This window comes from Dama dama, chromosome 9 (assembly GCF_033118175.1).
Source record: "Dama dama isolate Ldn47 chromosome 9, ASM3311817v1, whole genome shotgun sequence".
NCBI lineage: Eukaryota > Metazoa > Chordata > Mammalia > Artiodactyla > Cervidae > Dama > Dama dama.
Genome location: NC_083689.1, coordinates 57,535,925 through 57,556,302, shown reverse-complemented (window position 1 = coordinate 57,556,302; position 20,378 = coordinate 57,535,925). Strand labels below are relative to the sequence as shown.

Sequence of the window (20,378 nt, the reverse complement as noted above, 5' to 3'; positions counted from 1 at the left end):
AGCCGGCTCAATGACTTTAACAGAAGTCAGCATGTTTACAAAGTACTCCAGTTTCCTTTAATATATTTTCTGGAGACAATCATGGGGTGGCACTAGGTGGGGTATGCACACCAAAAAAAAAGAAAGAAAGAAAGAAAAGTTCTAAAAAGAAAAACCTGCATTACTAGCTATGAAATTGATTGATATTCTCAGAATCCCCAAGGGGCTTCTGCAGGTTACCAAACAAACAATAAGGAAGATTTAATCATATAACAATTTTCTTGCTTGGCTTCTCATTTGAGGCCGGGATTGAAGAAGAAAGAAAATCCAGTAAATATAGTAATTACTCTCATGGACAGAAGCAGAAGTTGAGTAACATCTTTAACAATTCATTCACAAGCAAGTACTTTTTAAATCTCATATTCTTGTATTGTGTTCAAGTTTGAGAGTAATATCTCTTTTAGACAGGAAAAAAGTGGAAACATCAGAATAAACAGACCAGAATTTTTTTCAGTAAGATCACTAAGTAAATGAAGTGATACATTAATGCACATTGTTGGTAACTAGAAACTGCTTCCTAGGCAGTGAAGCTTAAAGAGAGTACAACATACAGTTTATCAGCCAAACTAATATTTTTGAAAATGAAAAGGGAACAAAATTAATAATTATACTGGAAAAAGCAAGATTAGAATGGGACAACTGAGGCTGTCTCCAACAAATCGGGTTATAGTCATTCTACCTAGAATTCTGCAGATGGGGGGTGGGGGGTGGGATGTGTGTGTGTGTGTGTGTGTGTGTGTGTGTGTGTGTGTGTGTGTGTGTGTTCTCACTTAGTCTGGACTGCAGCCCACCAGGCTCCTCTGTCCATGGAAATTTCCAGGCAAGATTATTGGATTGAATTGCCATTTCCTCCTCCAGGGGATCTTCTCAACCCAGGGATGGTACCGCAGATCTCCTATGTCTCCTGCATTGGCAGACAGAATCTTTACCACTGAGCGGATGGTACATACATCAATCAATTATCAAATTATTTGTAAAACATGATAAATTACATAATTGCATGATTGATTTCAGAAATTCTTTATGGAGCATAAAATCTCAAAGGGTAGCTGCTCTTCTCTTTCTAGAGTATACTCCTTGTTTTGTTTTGTTTTTTTATAGTTTATGTCTTTTTGTTAGTTATTTTTGTTTGCAGGGAATATGTTTCTTTTTATTTCTTTATTTTTGTTTGTCTCATTTGGGGTTAGTGTGTGTATCTGTGTTGAAAGGCGCTTCCACGCCTTCACCCAGGCACTAGGTCTACAAAGCAATTCTCATTCTGAAGTAGTAAGCAACAATCGCTGCGCCTGCGCCTTTCTGCCTCCACCGCTAACCAAGCAGCCAGGAGTTTTCCCCTCTTCCCGTAAATCCGCCACGGGAGTTATTTGGCAGATACCGCGCATGCTCCACATCGCGTTTACCGCCCCACCAACCCCGCCCCCCGCCCTCCAACCCGAGCCCAAAGTCTGCCAACACGCCTGCGTGAGCGGGCGTGCCCCGGAAGTAGTTCTTTGCCCTTCTGACACGTAGTAACCGGCCCGGTACAGGGTCCTTAGCTGAGTTTGGGGGGTTTAGGGGGGCTGCCAGAGCTACCGCCGCCGCCGCTGCTTCCACGTTTGGTGAGTGCCCAATTCCGTGGGATGCTGTTCGATTTCTCCCCGCACCTGGGCACGGCGGCTCCTGGCCGCCTCTTGGCGCCGCGCCCGGGTCCTTTCTCTCCGACCCTCCCTCCTTTTCGGGCCTTGCTGACGCGGATCCTGCGAGACTATGCGCTTTCCCGGCCGGCCCAGGCCTTACTTTGCAAAGAGGCTGTCGTGTTTTCAGCTGTAAAGCCCTATCCCGAGGTGACGAATCATCTTTGCTGTTGTTGGTATTTTAGACCCCACAGAACCCCTCCTCCCGCGTCCCCGCCCCTACCCAGGGCTTATCAGCCCCTCGAAGTGGAGGTGTCTTCCTGGGCCTTGACTTAGAGACATTTCTTTAGCACACCCCACCCCGCGGCCCACCTTCCAAATGCTGCAACCCTAATATCTAGAAGAATCATTTGCCGCCTTCTGAGGGTATTCGCCTAAGTTGAGTGTCAGGGTCGAATTCAGGAGGCCCTTGGGCATAAGATATCTTTGCCATTTCTTTTCTGTTGCAGATCATTTGCAATGTCAGGCTTTGATAATTTAAACACGGATTTCTACCAGACAAGTTACAGCATCGATGACCAGTCACAGCAGTCCTACGATTATGGAGGAAGTGGAGGACCCTATAGCAAGTAACATTTCAACTTTGGCCATTTGTTTTGTCGAGATTACAGTGAAAGCATGTACCCTGAATGTTTGGTTCTGCCTAAGACTGAATGTGGGAACAAATTGCTTATCAGGAATGTGACGTTTCATAATCTTCCTGTCTCCGGAGAGATCTTGACACTTGTTTGGGTCGGACGACGTTGTCCTTTTTAGAGTTCGGTATTTTCTGCAAGATATTCAGATGTGCCATGAGTGGAAAAAATAGATTGTTGAAGAACAGTATTTGAACATCATTTAGGGTATGGGTAGGAGCGTAAAGTACCTAGAGATAGGCTGTTTAGACCACAAGAGTAGTTAAAAATTAAATTAAAATCTTTTGACGGCTTCGTTAGTAGTTAAATCAGTCCAGTTTTCGGAGTGTATCGATTGTTAACTGCAAGCACTAAGGGACACTGTTGAACAGTGTCAGCTCCCTGCTGTGGTTCATCGGGTGGTTTTCATATAATCGTATAAACTGATAATCACTTTTATTACTTCTCACACCAAAACTTTTGGTCAGTCAGTACGTACAACTTGCCAGTTGCAGATTGAAGGAGGGGGTGCGAGGTCAGAGACTCAAAACCTTCCAGTCCTGAACTGTTGAAAAAACAACAACAAAATGTATTTTTTCCCCTAGTTTCTGGTGTTTGTGGAAAAAAATTTAAAAAGGAGGGATTTTTACCAGTCTCCTCTAGGACATCAGATTCTTAGTTTCTTGTGTGTGTTCATTCTCTCTGTCATGTCCAACTCTTTACGGCCCCATGGACACTAGCCCACCAAGCACTTCTGTCCATGGGACCTCCCCGGCAAGGACACTGAAGTGAGTTGCCATTTCCTTCTCCATCTTAGTTTCTTAGATCGTTAAGATTAATCTTTTCAGCCTCCCTTTTAGTGAAGGAGTTTCCTATACCAGGGTTACTTAACCGTTTTTAGACGGTCCAGGATCCCTTAGAGAATCTGAAGAAAACTAGGGGCCTGTTTCTGAGAAATACATGTTTGCAGTCAGACATCTGTATTAATGTGTGTGTAACATCCAGACAGTTCATGTGTTAACTGATGTCCATATGGACCCTGAATTAAAAACCATGGAGACTGTCCCAGGACGAGGGCATGGAAAGGCTGTGTATCTAGTCTGAGAGAAGCATTAGTATTAGGTCGTGTGGAAATTAACACAGTGTGGCTTGTCTTGTATAGGTTATACTTTTTACAAAAACAAAAGAAACCTGGAATCTGCTTATTTTGGTACATTGTAAAGCCTTTTTCCCTAAAACTTAACACAGTGAACAGTGGAAGTGAGCATGTAGATAATAATCTTTATCTCTGAATCACTTTTTTTGTTTCTTTTAAAATCTCAAGTACATAATACCATTGAAGATTTATCTCTTTTTATCAGTTAATTGGTCAGGATTGGAGAAAATCTGTTGAGAAATCTCCATTCATTTATTTACCTAAATATGTATTTTTTTTGTGATTGTTCAGTGTATGACAGGGCAGATGAATGTAAGAATGGCTGGAGTGCTGCAATACGGCTTTGGAAAACCTATCTCTGTATGTGGACCTGGATGTATTTTTAACCAAATGATATTGTTTAGACTCAACAGGATTATTCCACTTAGATTTCAAGTGGAAATGTATCTCTGCCTTTCTTATGTTTCTTTCTTTCTGTCCTTGTTAGCATCTCTTAAAGGTGTAACTTAGCTTCTCTGTACACTTAGCATCTCACTACAGTTCGCCATAGAGCAGTTGTTTTAGATATGCTGTTGCTAACTATCCTCACAGTTCCCATTTCAACAAAAATCATGTACTGGTAAGCATTGCTTCGGTGCTTGTAAAGAAGTTTATTCCAGGTGCTTACATAAATGTTACTGCCAATTAATGAATATGAATTTTTTGATGTTGCTGAGAAAAATAAGACTAGTGTGTTAGCAGTAATAACTGAGTTTCTGAACTTTAAGAAAAATTGAGCTTTTCTGTATGTGCCTTCAATTGGATCTGCCCCTTAATGACATTTCTATGTTTATCTCAGTTTATCAAATAGTATTTTGTTTGTTATGTCAACTAGGTAATAAAGGTCAGCTAACTTTTCTCTCTCTATTGATGAAAATACAGGTTCAGATATAATCTGACTTGACTTGTCTTCAAGTTTGACTTGGGTTATTATTAGTTCATAGTTCTACATTTGCCATATGAAGTCAGCTTTAACATTTTGCATAGTTTCCACTATGGGTACTTTACGTTCATATAACAAAAAATAAACCCAAAAAGTAAAAGGACCTTTGATCTCAGTCTGCTGAGTTTTATGAATGTCTTAATTAGACATTGTATTATCAATATGGGTATGAAATATATAGAAATACCAACTATGTATTTTTTCAAGTACTGAAAGCTAGTATTTTTTCATCTTGCTTTAACTGATAATACCTTTATGGACTGCCTGTGGATTTTGATGAGCTTAAGTTGTCAACCTAGTATGTTAAGAGGCTTTGTCTTTGTTATTGATACTGAGTGCTTATGAGAGCATTGGTTTCATCTGCTACTTTTCCTGCTGTAGAAGTGTTGATTTAGTCTGTAAAGGTCATGTCTGCCATATTATGTTTTAGTTTAAAATCAGTAGGAGTAAGTCAGGAATTTTCCTAAGCAGATCCTGCCAGAAAAGGGAAAGTGTAAAATTCCATGGCATTCTCTTTCATCTGATGAAAGAATAATAGTGCCACATTTAAAGCTCTTTTTTTTTGCTTGCATTATTTCTCTTACATGAAATTTTGGGGTCTGTATCAGTGGTTCTAAAGTGTTGTCTACAGACCCCAGAGTGTCCTTGAGATCCTCCCAGGAGGTTTTGAAAGATCAAAACTATTTTTGTAATAGTAGTGAGACATGTTGCTCTTCTGTGGTGGCTCAGGTGAAGAATCTGTAATGCCAAAGACCCAGATTCGATCCCTGGGTCGGGAAGATTCTCCGGAGAAGGAAATGGCTACCCACTTCAGTATTCTTGCCTGGAGAATCCCCATGGACAGAGGAGTCTGGAGGACTACAGTCCATGGGGTCATAAAGAGTTGGACATTACTGAGTGGTTAACACACACACAATGAGACATTTTATACCTTTTAGATGTGTTGACATTTGCACTGATGTAAAAGCAGTGATTGGTAAAACTGCTGGTACCCAAATGTGAATCAAGACAGTGGCATCAAATTATTCTAGTAATCATTGTATTTCTTCATCACATACTTGTTGGGGGTGAGTGAACCCATTTCATTTAAAGATGCCCTTGGTGAAGCTATAAGAATTATTGTTTTAAATCCTGACCCTTGACAATACACATTTTTAAAATATTCTATGTGACAAAATGGGAAATAGTTCTAAAGCACTTCTGCTTCATACTAAAGCATAATAATTATCTCTAGGAAAAGCACCTATGCAATTTGAGTCACAAACTGAATCAGCCACTTTTTCATGGAAACCTTTTTTTGGAAAGAACATCTGACAGACAAACTATGGTTATTCAGACTTGAATAATTTCTCAAAATGAATGAAGTGACCTGTTAACTTCAAGGAAAGCAGTTGACAGTATAATCAGATTCACATTTTCAGGCAAAAATAAGCACTTTGGAAAACTTGTATCCATCACTGTGAACTTGTCAGCTTCCCAGTAATTATATTCTGATGAGACCAGTGATGATATTAACAAATATGATTTATATACATATATTTCATATTAAGTGAGTCTATATTTGGAACATCTGCATAACTCATATTAATATCTTCTAAATGGCCAATGCATGATGTTACAAAATTATACATGAGTAAAGAAAGGATCCAAAGTACAAGACAGTTCATTAGCATTGTTTCCAATTGCTACATTGCAAGTTAAGTTTAAAAAACTATCACTTTGCTCTGTGCTTTGATGTATCAAAAAGAATATTAATAATCTGAAAAGATTATTAAAACACTCTATTTTCCAATCACATATCTGCAACAGTAGATTTTCTTCAGATACTTCAACTGAATGGTACAACAGAATGAATAGAGGCAGATATAAGAATTTTCAGCTGTCTTGAAAAATAGCTTTTTCATTTAAAGTTTATGGTAACATATGATAGATTTAATCTTACTTTAACATATTAATAAGTATTTTAAGCATTTCTGTTTTAATTTATAAAATGAAAAATTATTGATAGATTTTACCCACATAAAAAATTTTAGGAGTTCTCAATAACAAATTTTAAGAATATAATGGGTTCTAAGATCAAGGAGTTTGAGAACCATGGGTTTATGTCATTCTTTTTGTTTTTTCTCTTGCATACACATTTATATTCTCTTTCTCTCCCTAGAGAAAGAGAATAAAATACAGTCTGTTTATGCAGATTGTACAAACCTCCATATGGAGCTTTTCTACTTGTTCCATGAACTCTAAGGTGAATTTATGATACATCCTTAGAGAGTTGGCACTATAGCGTATTCTACTAAATTAGAAGATGTGAGTTCTTATCCTAATTCAGCCAGCTAGCCCCATGGGGATTGTGTGTGTGTGTGTGTGTGTGTGTGTGTGTGTGTGTGTGTAAATAAGTAAGTAAATAAATAGTAATCAAAGTATTTGCATACCAAAATGACTGGGGAAATGAATATACAGAAAAAAAAATAACATGTTGATGTCAGATAGGATTTGAAGGTGATTTTTATTACAGTTGTTATAAGAGTTAGCTACTAGAATTAGAAAGTCTGGTTTTAAATCCTTGCACCACTCTGGACAAATCATTTTAACCCAAATATCAGTTTTAACATTTTGGTATTGAAGAGGATGATAAAGTTAACCTTCTAGAGTAGTGAGATAATGTGAGGCAATTCACATTAAACACTTTACACAGTACTATTCAAAAAGTTATTATACATGTTTTGGGAAATTTCAGTAGCTATAACATTTTAGAGTTAATGAATTTCAACAAATAATAACTATATAGGATTTTTAAAGGTGCAAAAGATTATAATCTGAAAATGAAGTGTCTTACTTCACCTGTTTTGGGGTTTCTTTACCTATATAATTGTGTATATAATGTATATGTATATAAAGCACATATACCTAGATGTGCATATATATTCTAAAAAGCATAGTCACAGTGGGTGCATATGATGTATACTATTCCACTTATTAGTTTTTTTTTTTCTGTTTTAAAAATTTTATTTATTTATTTATTTATGTGTTTTTTGGCCACACTGCATAGCGTGCGGGCTCTTAGTTCCCTGACGAGGACGAGAGGTTTGAACCTGCACTGGAGTCTTAACCCCTGGACCACCAGAGAAGTTCCTGAATATTAATTTTTTCTCTTCTCCCCTAAATGTTTTTGATTATCATTTCTTTTGAGTACCTACAAAACTGCCTCATTCTGTTTAACAATGGATAGTAATCTATGCTCATATCACACTGTAGTTACAGGTATATATTTATATTGTTTTACGGTTTTTGTTTTTTGCCATTAAAATATTGCTGCAGTGCATTCTATCAATATATCTTATACCCAGAAAAATAAATAGTATTTTTAAGCATGTATTGGACTAGCATAAGACAAGAGAATATGAGCTATGTGTAGCTGAAATTTTAATTAATTAATTACTTTTTTATTAATAAATTAATTTTTGGTTGTACTGGATCTTCGTTGTTGCAGGTAGGCTTTCACTAGTTGCAGTGAGCAGGGATTACTCATTGTTGCAGTGCACGGACTTCTCATTGTGGTGGCTTTTCTGGTTGCAGAATACAGACTCTAGGCACACGGGCTTCAGGAGTTGTGGCACACTTGGGCTCAGTAGTTGAGGCCTGTGGGCCTAGTTGCTCTTCAGCCCATTCAGTCTTCCCAGACCAGGGATCGAACCCAGTATCCCCTGCATTGGCAGGCGAACCTCCCATCCACTGTACCACCAAGGAATTCCACCTTTGATTTGCTTTTAATCAAGATGTTCAGTTAATTTAAAAATTAGATTTAACTTTAAAATCTCAAGTAATAATGAGGTCATTAGGTTTTTATATTTATGAAAAAGCGACTATAAATTTTTAAAGAGACTTAGAGACTAAAAGATCTCTAAGACATTTCAGTTCTCATTTTTAAAGTGTCTTACCTTTAAAATAATTACTTCTTTATTTCTTACTGTGTAATTGGATTGGCCCCCTGATAAATAGGTCATATTTTTCCAGAAAATGGTGAGACAGATCATTAAAAGCTATTGCTTCGATATTTTTCTGTTCCCCTTCACTATTCTTCAGTTGTTTTCATCACTAAAAAAGCCATAGCAAAGTCTGCTTCTAAAGTGTAAGATTTGTTACAGTACATAGCAAAAGACATAGTAAGTGTACATTTACTTTAAAAAATTAAAAGAACTATTCAAATGCAAGGTGTGTTAATTATGTTTTGTTATATTCAGAAAGCTTTCACAAGAAAATGCTTCTTATTTTTCACTGTTTGAAATTGATGATTGTTCTTAAAGACATTTATCCACTTGGAAAAAATAACATATTCCAGAGAATACAGAAGAGTGATTTTACACCCAATGGAGAGATCTGATTCACAGTGCAAAATATATAGCATGCAGTACAAAGTCTGTCATCCTAAGTTTTTATTCATAGTCTTAGGCATACATTGTATTTCACAGCTCTCTTTATGTATGCTCGCTAAAGGGGGGAAAACAAACCATTTATATTTTCATTTATTGATCTCTTGATATTCAAAAGATTAGTATTTTGTAAAATGTTTCCGTGCTGCATAAGTGACTTTTGGCATCATCTGGAAATTTTCTCGATAAAATACAACTTCAGTTCAGTTCGTCACTCAGAGTCCGACTCTTTGCGACCCCATGGACTGCAGCACACCAGGCCTCCCTGTCCATCCTGGAGTTTACCTAAACTCATGTCCATTGAGTTGCTGATGCCATTCCACCATCTCATCCTCAGTCGTCCCCTTCTCCTCTGCCTTCAATCTTTCCTAGCATCAAGGTCTTTTCCAATGAGTCAGTTCTTTCCATCAGGTGGCCACAATATTGGAAGTTTGAGCTTGAACATCAGTCCTTACAACGAACACCCAGGACTGATCTCCTTTAGGATGGACCGGTTGGATCTCCTTGCAGTCCAAGGGACTCTCAAGAGTCTTCTCCAACACGACAGACAAAAGCATCAGTTTTTTGGCGCTCAGCTTTCTTCACATTCCGACTCTCACATCCATACATGACCACTGGAAATACCATAGCCTTGATTAGATGGACCTTTGTTGGCAAGTAATGTGTCTGCTTTTTAATATGCTATTTAGGTTGGTCATAACTTTCCTTCCAGGGAGTAAGCGTCTTTTTATTTCATGGCTGCAGTCACCATCTGCAGTGATTTTGGAGCCAAAAACAATAAAGTCTGCCACTGTTTCCACTGTTTCCCCATCTATTTGCCATGAACTGATGGGACCGGATGCTATGATCTTAGTTTTCTGAATGTTGAGTTTTAAGCCACCTTTTCACTCCCCTCTTTCACTTTCATCAAGTGGCTCTTTAGTACTTCACTTTCTGCCATAAAGGTGGTGTCATCTGCATATCTGAGGTTATCGATATTTCTCCTGGCAGTCTTGATTCCAGCTTGTGCTTCATCCAGCCTGGCATTTCTCATGTACTCTGCATATAAGTTAAATAAGCAGGGTGACAATATACAGCCTTCACATACTCCTTTCCCTATTTGGAACCAGTCTGTTGTTACATGTCCAGTTCTAACTGTTGCTTCTTAACCTGCATACAGGTTTCTCAAGAGGCAGGTCAGGTGGTCTAGTATTCCCATCTCTTTCAGAATTTTCCAATTTGTTGTGATCCATACAGTCAAAGCCTTTGGCATAGTCAATAAAGCAGAAATAGATGTTTTTCTGGAACTCTCTTGCTTTTTTTGATGATCCAGCAGATGTTGGCAATTTGATCTCTGGTTCCTCTGCCTTTTCTAAAATCAGCTTGAACATCTGGAAGTTCATGGTTCACATATTGTTGAAGCCTGGCCTGGAGAATTTTGAGCATTATTTTACTAGCGTGTGAGGTGAGTGCAATTGTGCAGTAGTTTGAACATTATTTGGCATTGCTTTTCTTAGGGATTGGAATGAAAACTGACCTTTTCCAGTCCTGTGGCCACTACTGAGTTTTCCCAATTTGCTGGCATATTGAGTGCAGCACTTTCACAGCATCATCTTTCAGGATTTGAAATAGCTCAACCAGAATTCCATCACCTCCACTAGCTTTGTTCATACTGATGCTTCCAAAGGCACACTTGACTTCACATTCCAGGATGTCTGGCTCTAGGTGAGTGATCACACCATCATGATCATCTGGGTTGTGAAGATCTTTCTCATACAGTTCTTCTGTGTATTCATGCCACTTCTTAATATCTTCTGCTTCTGTTAGGTCCATACCTTTTCTGTCCTTTATTGAGCCCATCTTTGCATGAAATGTTCCCTTGGTATCTAAGTTTCTTGACGAGATCTCTAGTCTTTCGCATTCTATTGTTTTCCTCTATTTCTTTGCACTGATCATTGAAGAAGGCTTTTTTATCTTTCCTTGCTATTCTTTGGAAGTCTGCATTCAAATGGGTGTATCTTTCGTTTTCTCCTTTGTTTTTTGCTTCTCTTGTTTTCACAGCTATTTGTAAGGCCTCCTCAGAGAGCCATTTTGCTTTTCTGCATTTCTTTTTCTTGGGGATGGTCTTGATCCCTGTCTCCTGTACAATGTCACAAACCTCCATCCATAGTTCATCAGGCACTCTTTCTATCAGATCTAGTCCCTTAAATCTATTTCTCACTTCCACTGTATAGTCATAAGGGATTTGATTTAGGTCATACCTGAATGGTCTAGTGGTTTTCCCTACTTTCTTCAATTTAAGTCTGAATTTGGCAATAAGGAGTTCATGATCTGAGCCACAGTCAGCTCCTGGTCTTGTTTTTGCTGACTGTATAGAGCTTCTCCATCTTTGGCTGCAAAGAATCTCATCAGTCTGATTTTGGTGTGACCATCTGGTGATGTCCATGTGTGGAGTCTTCTCTTGTGTTGTTGGAAGAGGGCGTTTGCTTGATCAATGTGTTCTCTTGGCAAAACTCTATTAGCCTTTGCCCTGCTTCATTCTGTACTCCAAGGCCAAATTTGCCTGTTACTCCAGGTGTTTCTTGACTTCCTACTTTTGCATTCCAGTCCCCTATAATGAAAAGGACATCTTTTTTGGGTGTTAGTTGTAGAAGGTCTTGTAGGTCTTCATAGAGCCTTTCAACTTCAGCTTCTTTAGCATTACTGATCTGGGCATAGACTTGGATTACTGCAATATTGAATGGTTTGCCTTGGGAACAAACAGATCATTCTGTCATTTTTGAGACTGCCTCCAAGTACTGCATTTCAGACTCTGCCACTGACTATGATGGCTAGTCCATTTCTTCTAGGGGATTCTTGCCCGCAGTAGTAGATAAAATGGTTATCTGAGTTAAGTTCACCCATTCCAGTCCATTTTAGTTTGCTGATTCCTAAAATGTCAACGTTCACTCTTGCCATCTCCTTTTTGCCCTGATTCATGGACCTAACATTCCAGGTTCCTATGCACTATTGCTCTTAACAGCATTGAACTTGCTTCCATCACCAGTCACATCCACAACTGTGTTGTTTTTGCTTTGGCTTCATCTCTTCATTCTTTCTGGAGTTATTTCTCCACTGGTCTCCAGCAGCATGTTGGGCACCTACCGACCTGGGGAGTTCATCTTTCATTGTCCTATCTTTTTGCCTTTTCATACTGTTCATGGGGTTCTCAAGGCAAGAATACTGAAGTAGTTTGCCGTTCCCATCTCCAGTGGACCACATTTTGTCAGAACTCTCCACCATGACCCATCTGTCTTATTGTAGATAATTAAGTTGATCTTAGTAGTTAATTCTACCACTGTTTATAAAAACTGGGAAAGTAGATATTCTGGAAATTGCATGACATATTTCTTGCCTGTCAAGGATATCAGATTTGGGTGTTGACATAATTCTGAGGCATGTAACCTTACTTGGCTTTTTAGACAGTATGCTGGCTATGACTACTCGCACCAAGGCCGGTTTGTCCCTGCAGACATGATGCAGCCACAACAGCCATACACCGGGCAGATTTTCCAGCCAACTCAGGCATATACTCCAACTACATCTCAGCCATTCTATGGAAACAACTTTGAAGATGAACCACCTTTATTAGAAGGTACAGTTGGTTGCAACTCTTGATAGTACTCTGTAGTATCCAGATGGTGAATGTAAATCTTTGTTTGGAGAAGTTCCTCTTACCTTTAAAAGAATAAGGTTGTAGGAAAATGTTTTCTACTAAATGACTCATTTCGAACAACACTGAGCCAGAGAACCAGGTTTTTAATAGATCTTTATATAGTGATAATAAAGTATGTCAGTATGTGAGCAGAGTAACTTTTACTTTACTTTATTGATGAAATTCTGTCAGTGGAAGAAATGAGAGGAAATAGCATGGTATTGACTCTTCTGCATGAAAACAAACTGATAGAGCTAATAACATCAGTGAATGGTGTTTTTCAAATTGTATCTCCAAACCCGAAAAGCAATAGTTCTAAAAATTTGGGGGAAGATCAGATACTCTTTGGAAGTCCAGTGAAAGCTATGCATTCTCTTCTCAGAAAAATGCACATATATACATAGAAGACATACTTTTGTATACGTTTTTGCAGGGCCTCCTGTGTTTCTGAAGCCCTGGGTGTAGAGCCCCTTACCATGAATGCTGTCTGTGTATTCTTTGCTATAAAGTCATAGCTCAGAGTGTCTGATTCATTATGTCCTTACCTTTTTCTGACACCAAACCAGAGATTTGATATTTGTGGAATAAGCACCTTAATCAGTAAAGACTGAGGACTCACTAGAATAATATCATCTGATGTTGTTAGATCACTTTTTTGATAGTGGTTGTTTCATTTTTTCTTTCACCCTGTTACAACATAAATTCTGGTAAACTAAAAGTATATCACAAATCCTAATTGACTTTCTTATTTTCTTTTTCTTTAGAATTGGGTATCAATTTTGACCACATCTGGCAAAAAACGCTGACAGTTTTACACCCCTTGAAAGTAGCAGATGGCAGCATCATGAATGAGACTGATTTGGCAGGACCAATGGTTTTTTGCCTTGCTTTTGGAGCTACATTGTTACTGGTAAGATTCTAGTTGGAACTCTCAGTGTGAGATTAAAGAATGGAATTTAAATATTCCATGAAGAGCCTTTATTAAGACTCTTGTTTTACATCAAGTTTTGATGTGTCTTAAAAGGTATCGAGTTGTTTAAGTTTATACATATTCATCACTTCTCTGTTGATAATATGGTATATTTAGAAATCGTTTCTTGTTCCAATAAGTGGTCCAATTATTAGGGAAAATTGTTAATAAATAACATGTGGCTTTAGTCGCTCATCAAAATTTCTCCTTTTTTTTTAAGTCATCCTTGAGTAGTGTTTTGTTGCATAAGTACTGGTCTTTCTTATATATTATTTTAATATTTAATGAATTAATAAATTAAAAGACAACAAGTTTTAGTCTCTGTCTCTCCTCTCCCTAAGAATATTGAAGCATATTGAAAATGAGAAATTGTAAATATAATTGTTAATGTTTATTTTATTTTATCTTATGTCCTCTTCTGAATTAGAAGAGATAAACAATATAATGAATTAAAGATGGAATTTTTAGTCAGAAAAGCTAGGCATGAACTCAGTGCTTCTAATCTGCTCTTGATTTCACCCTTCACTTCCCTCTGATAAATAATGCCTCCCACCTAACAGGATTGTTTTGGAGATTAAGACAGGTTATATGAGAACACTTTGAAAAGTTTAATGTATTGTACCCAGTGTCAGATTTTATTATTATTAATAAACCTTTTTAAACTTCTACACTCTTAATCAAATATTTACAAATAAGTATTGATTCTAACAAAAATCCCAGAGAGTTTTCCATTAATGTAATTTATAGAGGTATTTTTATAATTGAGTTTCATATGTCAGATGTGTGACAAACCAGAACTTTTTAAAGGCTTTTCTGCAGACTGATTTTAGTGATAGCATGACCTAAATACAATGTTCATGTAGCATGACTAAGAGTACTAACTCCAATTAAGCTATTGTTTATTGTCCTAAGATTGTTTAGTGATGTCTTTTGTAAGAGCAGAAAATTTTTAAAGTTTTTGCTTGTCAGAGAACTGTATAAAGCAACCAAGAATTTGGAAAAATAGTGAAAGAAGAAAATATCTTCCATTTTATTCTTCTTGCTCAATAGTTAATCACTTTTCTTTTCTCCTCCCTTCCCCACAGAACCCTGGCTCCCTGCTTATCCTGGCTTCCTATCTCCTAATTCCTTTAACACCCATATAAAGTCAATGATGAAATTATTTCTGCTGTTAAAATGATTATGACTACATCTGCCAATGAAAATAATAGTTGCTTCAGGGCAATTTTGGTGGAGTTGTGTGTGTTCAAGTGATATTAGCTACTATCCAAATATTTGAATGACTTTCCATCTTGTTTTGGTAGTTTATTTGCTTAAAATCAGCCAGATTTCTTTTTAGAAATCTATGACTTGAGGTGATTCTACAGTGGTTTTTATCTTTATTAGTTGAATTCTATGCCAAACTCATATGGTAGCTAGAAAATGAAATCCTGAATATCTGTGTGTTGAGAGGTTGGTACTTTAAACTTCTTTAGAAAGATATAAAAGGCAGTCTGCTCACTGTTTTACTTCCCTATATAAAGAATAGATACCTCTGTGGATTTTAATCCTCACAAATTAAATATCTTCTATAAGTACCATTTTAGGTGAAAGAAGCCCAAAGTAACTTTCTTTGCCTCTAACATGTCATCTTTTTGTTACCCATAGGCTGGCAAAATCCAGTTTGGCTACGTATATGGGATCAGTGCAATTGGATGCCTAGGAATGTTTTGTTTATTAAACTTAATGAGTATGACTGGTGTTTCATTTGGTTGTGTGGCAAGTGTCCTTGGATATTGTCTTCTTCCTATGATCCTGCTTTCCAGCTTCGCAGTGATATTTTCTTTGCAGTAAGTACTGATCTTTATTTTGGGAGTTGATTGACCAATTCTGTGTAATAGAATTTAGTTCACTATCAGTTTGAGGTAAATCACTGATTCAGTAAACAGATAGTGGCTGTTATAAATGAAGACTGTGTTACATACTTTTCAGTGATGAATAATGGAAGTGAGAATAAATTTAAAAATCATTTATACCATCTCTGCTTTCCATATAATAAGGAATTTCACTAGTTTTAGGTAAACTTAGCAGTGTCCATAAACAAATTGAACAGAGGTGATTGTTAACTTAAATATTGCATGGAGGAGATCAGGTTGTTAAAATTATACTTACCTTCTCTTTGATTTTTTTTTTTATATCTCATTTCTTAACTATATCAGGCATATGCTAAGTGAATGAATAATAAACGCATATTCTCTGTTTAGTAGCTTCTTAACTAAAACTGGAATTTTTTATGTCAAGAGACTGTTTTTAGCCTACTGTGTTCTCAGATATCCTTGTACACAGCTTTAAAGTTGTGTTATTTTAAAATAATACTTTAAGTAAGGGTTAAAGAGAGAGGTATATATTACTGCTCATAAAGTTGCTCCTCATGGCCAGTGCACAGATCCTCTCTCAGTAGTTCAGTTCCCTCCTGGCTAGTGCTGGACATGAGGAAAGATTGAGCTTTGTTATACCTAGAGTGGAAAAGACGGCATAGAAGAGTATGTATCAACTGATAGTAGAGGTTTGGAAGGGTGATGGCCTCAGTGTCCCTGTTTTGGATGAAAATGCTTCAGATTTTCAGTGTAGAGACTGCTTCACTCTTCTCATTTGTTAAAATTGATATGTTTATATTTGAATTTTAAAGACTGTGTTTCTACTAAAACAGTGTTTTCCACACAGGGGCACTTTTGCTACCAGGGGACACTTTGCAATGTCTGGAGACAGTTTCAGTTGTCAGAACTCTGGAGGGGCAGGGGTACAATGGGTACTTTATGGCTAGAGGCCAGGGATGCTGCTGAATGTCCTAATGGTGGACAGAACAACCCTCACAGCAGAAGTACACACAGGCCAAATGTCAGTGCTGCCAAGGTTGAGAAATTGTGGTAAATTAAAAAGCAAAATACGTTACGAGTAAGCTTTTTATCACATGAAATAATTGAATTAACTGAGATATATCAGCATTTGAAGAAAGATCTTGTTTATTTCTGTAGACGTCTACATGTGATTTAACTTTTAAACACTTCTCTTCAGAATTGGTTATGGTAGTGCTCTTACATAACTAGCCTCACCTTCTGCTTTCTCTCTCTGCCCCCATCTCTCTTTGTCACAGAGGAGTGGTAGGAATCATCCTTACTGCTGGGATTATTGGATGGTGTAGTTTCTCTGCTTCCAAAATTTTCATTTCTGCATTAGCCATGGAAGGACAGCAACTTCTAGTCGCATATCCTTGTGCTTTGCTATATGGAGTCTTCGCCCTAATTTCCGTTTTTTGAACTGAATTTATCTGGGATGTGGACATCATTGGGCCAAGTAATGAAAAGGACTTTGAACTCTTCAATCGGACCAGCAAACGGCTACAGTGCAACTCTCATGCAGATCTAATGTTTGACTCTTGGAGCAGTGGAAGTGAATAAGTATCTTTTGTTCATTTTTATAGAACTTTTGAATACTATATTGGATTTATGCAGTATGACTAGTTTTAAAAGGTGTTTGTGCTTATACAAATAAGAAGTGCTATTTCTTTCCTGTTCCTGCAGCCTTAGAAAAACAACTTTTTCCCTTGCTAATTGTATATTATGGTGGTTTTGATAGATTTTTATCAACTGTGGGAAACTAACCACAGAGATGATATCTTAAAAACAATCCATAGTAGAGAAGACACAGGACTTACTGGAGAAATACTTTCCCAAGGAATTAGGAAAGAAAACTTGCCTGTATTGTCAAGTCAGATGCAATTGAAGCCAAAAAGTGATCCCAATGTAAAGTTTTATGAGTTTGCACTTCAGAAATTTGACGTTCCTCTGAGTTATTTTATGGAATTTTGGCTAAAATTCAGCAATACAGGTAGTTCACAGTCTACCTTATTGTGGACATGGAATGGAATATCTATTTAAATATTAACATTAACTAAAACATAGTGACCTAGACTGGCCACATTAATGTTATAGTTGGATTTCCATGTTTCCCAGGAAAAAGAAAATCACTAACCATTTTTGAGGAAAATACTTAAAATGTCACAATTTCAGTATTGCAGTTCCCAATGTAAAGTGCGTTTGATGCTTACTGATTAAAATTTTCCCAATTAATTTAAATTGTGTTGTTGAGTTTACTTTTGCAAAACCAAGATTTTCGGTGTTCCTTTTTATTTAATTAGGCTCTGATTTTGACTTGTATTCCCAATTTATTCTAAGCTTTAGGAATAGTGGTCATCTAGTACAGAATAAAAAAAAAAGTGAGATTGAACAAAAAGCAGTTTGTTTTGAGCTACAACATTATTTTCTTGTATTAAACTTATTTCATTAATGTCATGCTTGCATTTAGAAAAATCTATAAGGAAATACTGTATCTTGTGTACTGATTGGCTTTTTCTAGAGAAACTGCTTCTGATTTTGGACAAAGCTCAGTTATGAGAAAGGTGCCATACTGGGAGGAAGTATTGCTTTTTTTCTTTTTCTTTTCTTTTAAGAAGAGACTTTTAGACTAAAAAGAAATGCCAAGCTGACATATTCTCAGTTCTTTTTTAGAGCTAGTTTTCAACCATAAGAGATTGAAATAATATAAACATACTACTTATAAGAAGATCATGATTTCTGATCTCAAATTATGAATTTGTTTTTCTTCATTAATATTTAATCTTCTGGAGGAGTGCAGTCACTAATAATTAGGTTTTGGCTGGGTTTTTAAACTTACCAAATTGTTTTAGAATATTGTTATTACAGTCCTTGGATAGTATTTTTTTTTTTTGCCTTTTCAATTCATTTTATAAATGTAAACAGTTCTTCCTAAGATGAATGTCATGGGTGCCTTCTGTTAGTATCAAGTTATTCCTAATGAAGAGGGCAGATGATGTGCAGGGTGTTAAAATCTTCCACTGTTGGTTAAACTTAAGACCATTAATCTTCAGCCAGATTCCCCAAATGAATCAAATTGTTTTCTTATTTTTTGCCTCCACCTCCAACAAAATAACCTTTACCTTAGTGATGTAGAGATTTTTGTTGTTAGCTGGCTTTTATTTAACCCAAAATAATCAGTTGTAAAGCTATTTTATATCTAGCTATTTTGTCAAAACAGCTATACAGTGGAGTTGCCTTTGATATAAGTAAGAGTTGAGCTCTCAAATATGCTTGTTTACATGAAGAGTCATATGTAGCCAAAATTTCCCCTTTGTAAAACTCAAATCAAAAATACAGTATATATAGCCATATTTGTGCATACTTAAAAAACAAATATACTGTGTCTCAAGAATACTATGTGGTAACTTTTTTCTACTGGTTCAGTTAAGTGTCAGGAAGAGCATATGGTTTGCTTTTACACCCATTTTATGCCAAAACATGCTTGTACCTTTAAATACTGGAGATGCTCACAGCATTACTAAAAGCTTGCCTGTTCACTGTCTCTGAGTAAAACTGTCTGGGAGTGGAGTTTGCAGGTTCACTCACTCAAGCTAGTGTGTCGTTTATGCAAGCATGTGTATGCCAAGGACGTGTAGTTGATTTTACATATAGTGTAAATGTGTATTTTACAACTTTGCTGTAATACTGCATTTACCAATGGATGTTTCACAAGCTGTATAACAAAGCTTATAGAGATAGGCATTCTTTCACCAGATATAGTTATGCAGATAATGAAAAAATCTGTAAATCTTTAAATACTAACTATCCTCAGATGCTGCCCATCCAATCAAAGAGAATTGTTTAAAATATATCTGATGACCTGATCATTGGATAGGATCTAAGTACTATGCATATGGCATTTTACAACTCTAATAGGCATTGCTCAACTCAGATATACTAAGTATATCAAAATATACTTATAAAATATACTAAATATTCTCAAAACTAAGGACAGTTATCTCTATAATGTTATCTTACAGGATATTCTTATGCAATCATGAAGAATTATGGGCATCACAATAACATTTTGAGATCTGCCTGTTTTCATATAGAGCAGGTCTAATGTAATGACTCAGACAATTTGCTTAACTTGCCCTGTGGGAGGAAAAATATATAAGTGACACAGTGCTTGGCCTTTCATAAAGTAGGGCCAATGGTTTTCCAAAAACTCAGTACACAGATCATAGCATGAATAGAATAGCATTGGGCCTTCCTTCAAAACTTTACCTAGAGCAAACTTCCTCCCCAAATCGTGGCCCCAAATGAAATTATCCTCCCAAGTATCCACTGATTCATTTTGTAGTGTCAGATTCCAATTACTGGTCACCAAACGAACTCACTTATTAAAAATCTTAATTTATTTGGGAAAAAAGCTTAAAGTTATTTCTCAAGCAATTTGTATCTAATAATATGCTTATTTCAAAATAACTTTAAGAATGAAACATTTAGTATCAAGGCAAAAACATAAGTACCTTTTCAAATATAGTAATTTATAATGAGTTTCTTTTTTTCTTTTTAGGATGTATTTAGGGTTTGGGAAAAAGAGTGGCAATAACAAGATATCAAGGTTGATTGGAAATACCATAAGGAAAAATTGGTTTCTATACTTTAATGAATAGATAAGTATGATCTGTCATTCACTTGTCAAGCATATAGTGTTTCCTTTCAAACATCTTAAATAAAGCCTGTCCTCACCACTTTCTCCACAATGTAGGCTCTTATTACTTTACACCACCAATGAAGAAATAATTGACTTTTAATCAACTCTACTTCGGCCACCATCCAAATTATTGAAGTCTGAATTTTAATACATTATTATTACTTGAATTTCAATAAGGTACTTTGTTCATGAATACTCTTTTTGTAACTGGGAAATTGGTAAAAAATGAAGCATTAGATATTAAATTATTGATTTCTAGAGATTG

The 20,378-nt window shown here is 36.5% G+C and overlaps 1 protein-coding gene across 2 annotated transcripts; it reads left to right on the top strand.

Moving 5' to 3' along the window:
• The first annotated feature begins 1,497 nt into the window (after positions 1-1,497).
• YIPF5 (Yip1 domain family member 5) lies at positions 1,498-20,155 on the top strand. Of its 2 annotated transcripts, none has more exons than XM_061151635.1 (6): positions 1,498-1,637; positions 2,162-2,281; positions 12,335-12,507; positions 13,332-13,477; positions 15,185-15,366; positions 16,671-20,155. In XM_061151635.1, the coding sequence occupies exons 2-6, from the start codon at positions 2,172-2,174 to the stop codon at positions 16,831-16,833; spliced, it is 774 nt and encodes a 257-aa protein (XP_061007618.1). In that variant the 5' UTR covers positions 1,498-1,637; positions 2,162-2,171; the 3' UTR covers positions 16,834-20,155. The 2 variants fall into 2 exon arrangements, with proteins under 2 accessions (XP_061007618.1, XP_061007619.1); XM_061151636.1 differs by lacking the exon at positions 1,498-1,637 and adding an exon at positions 1,723-1,862.
• The last annotated feature ends 223 nt before the right edge of the window (positions 20,156-20,378 follow it).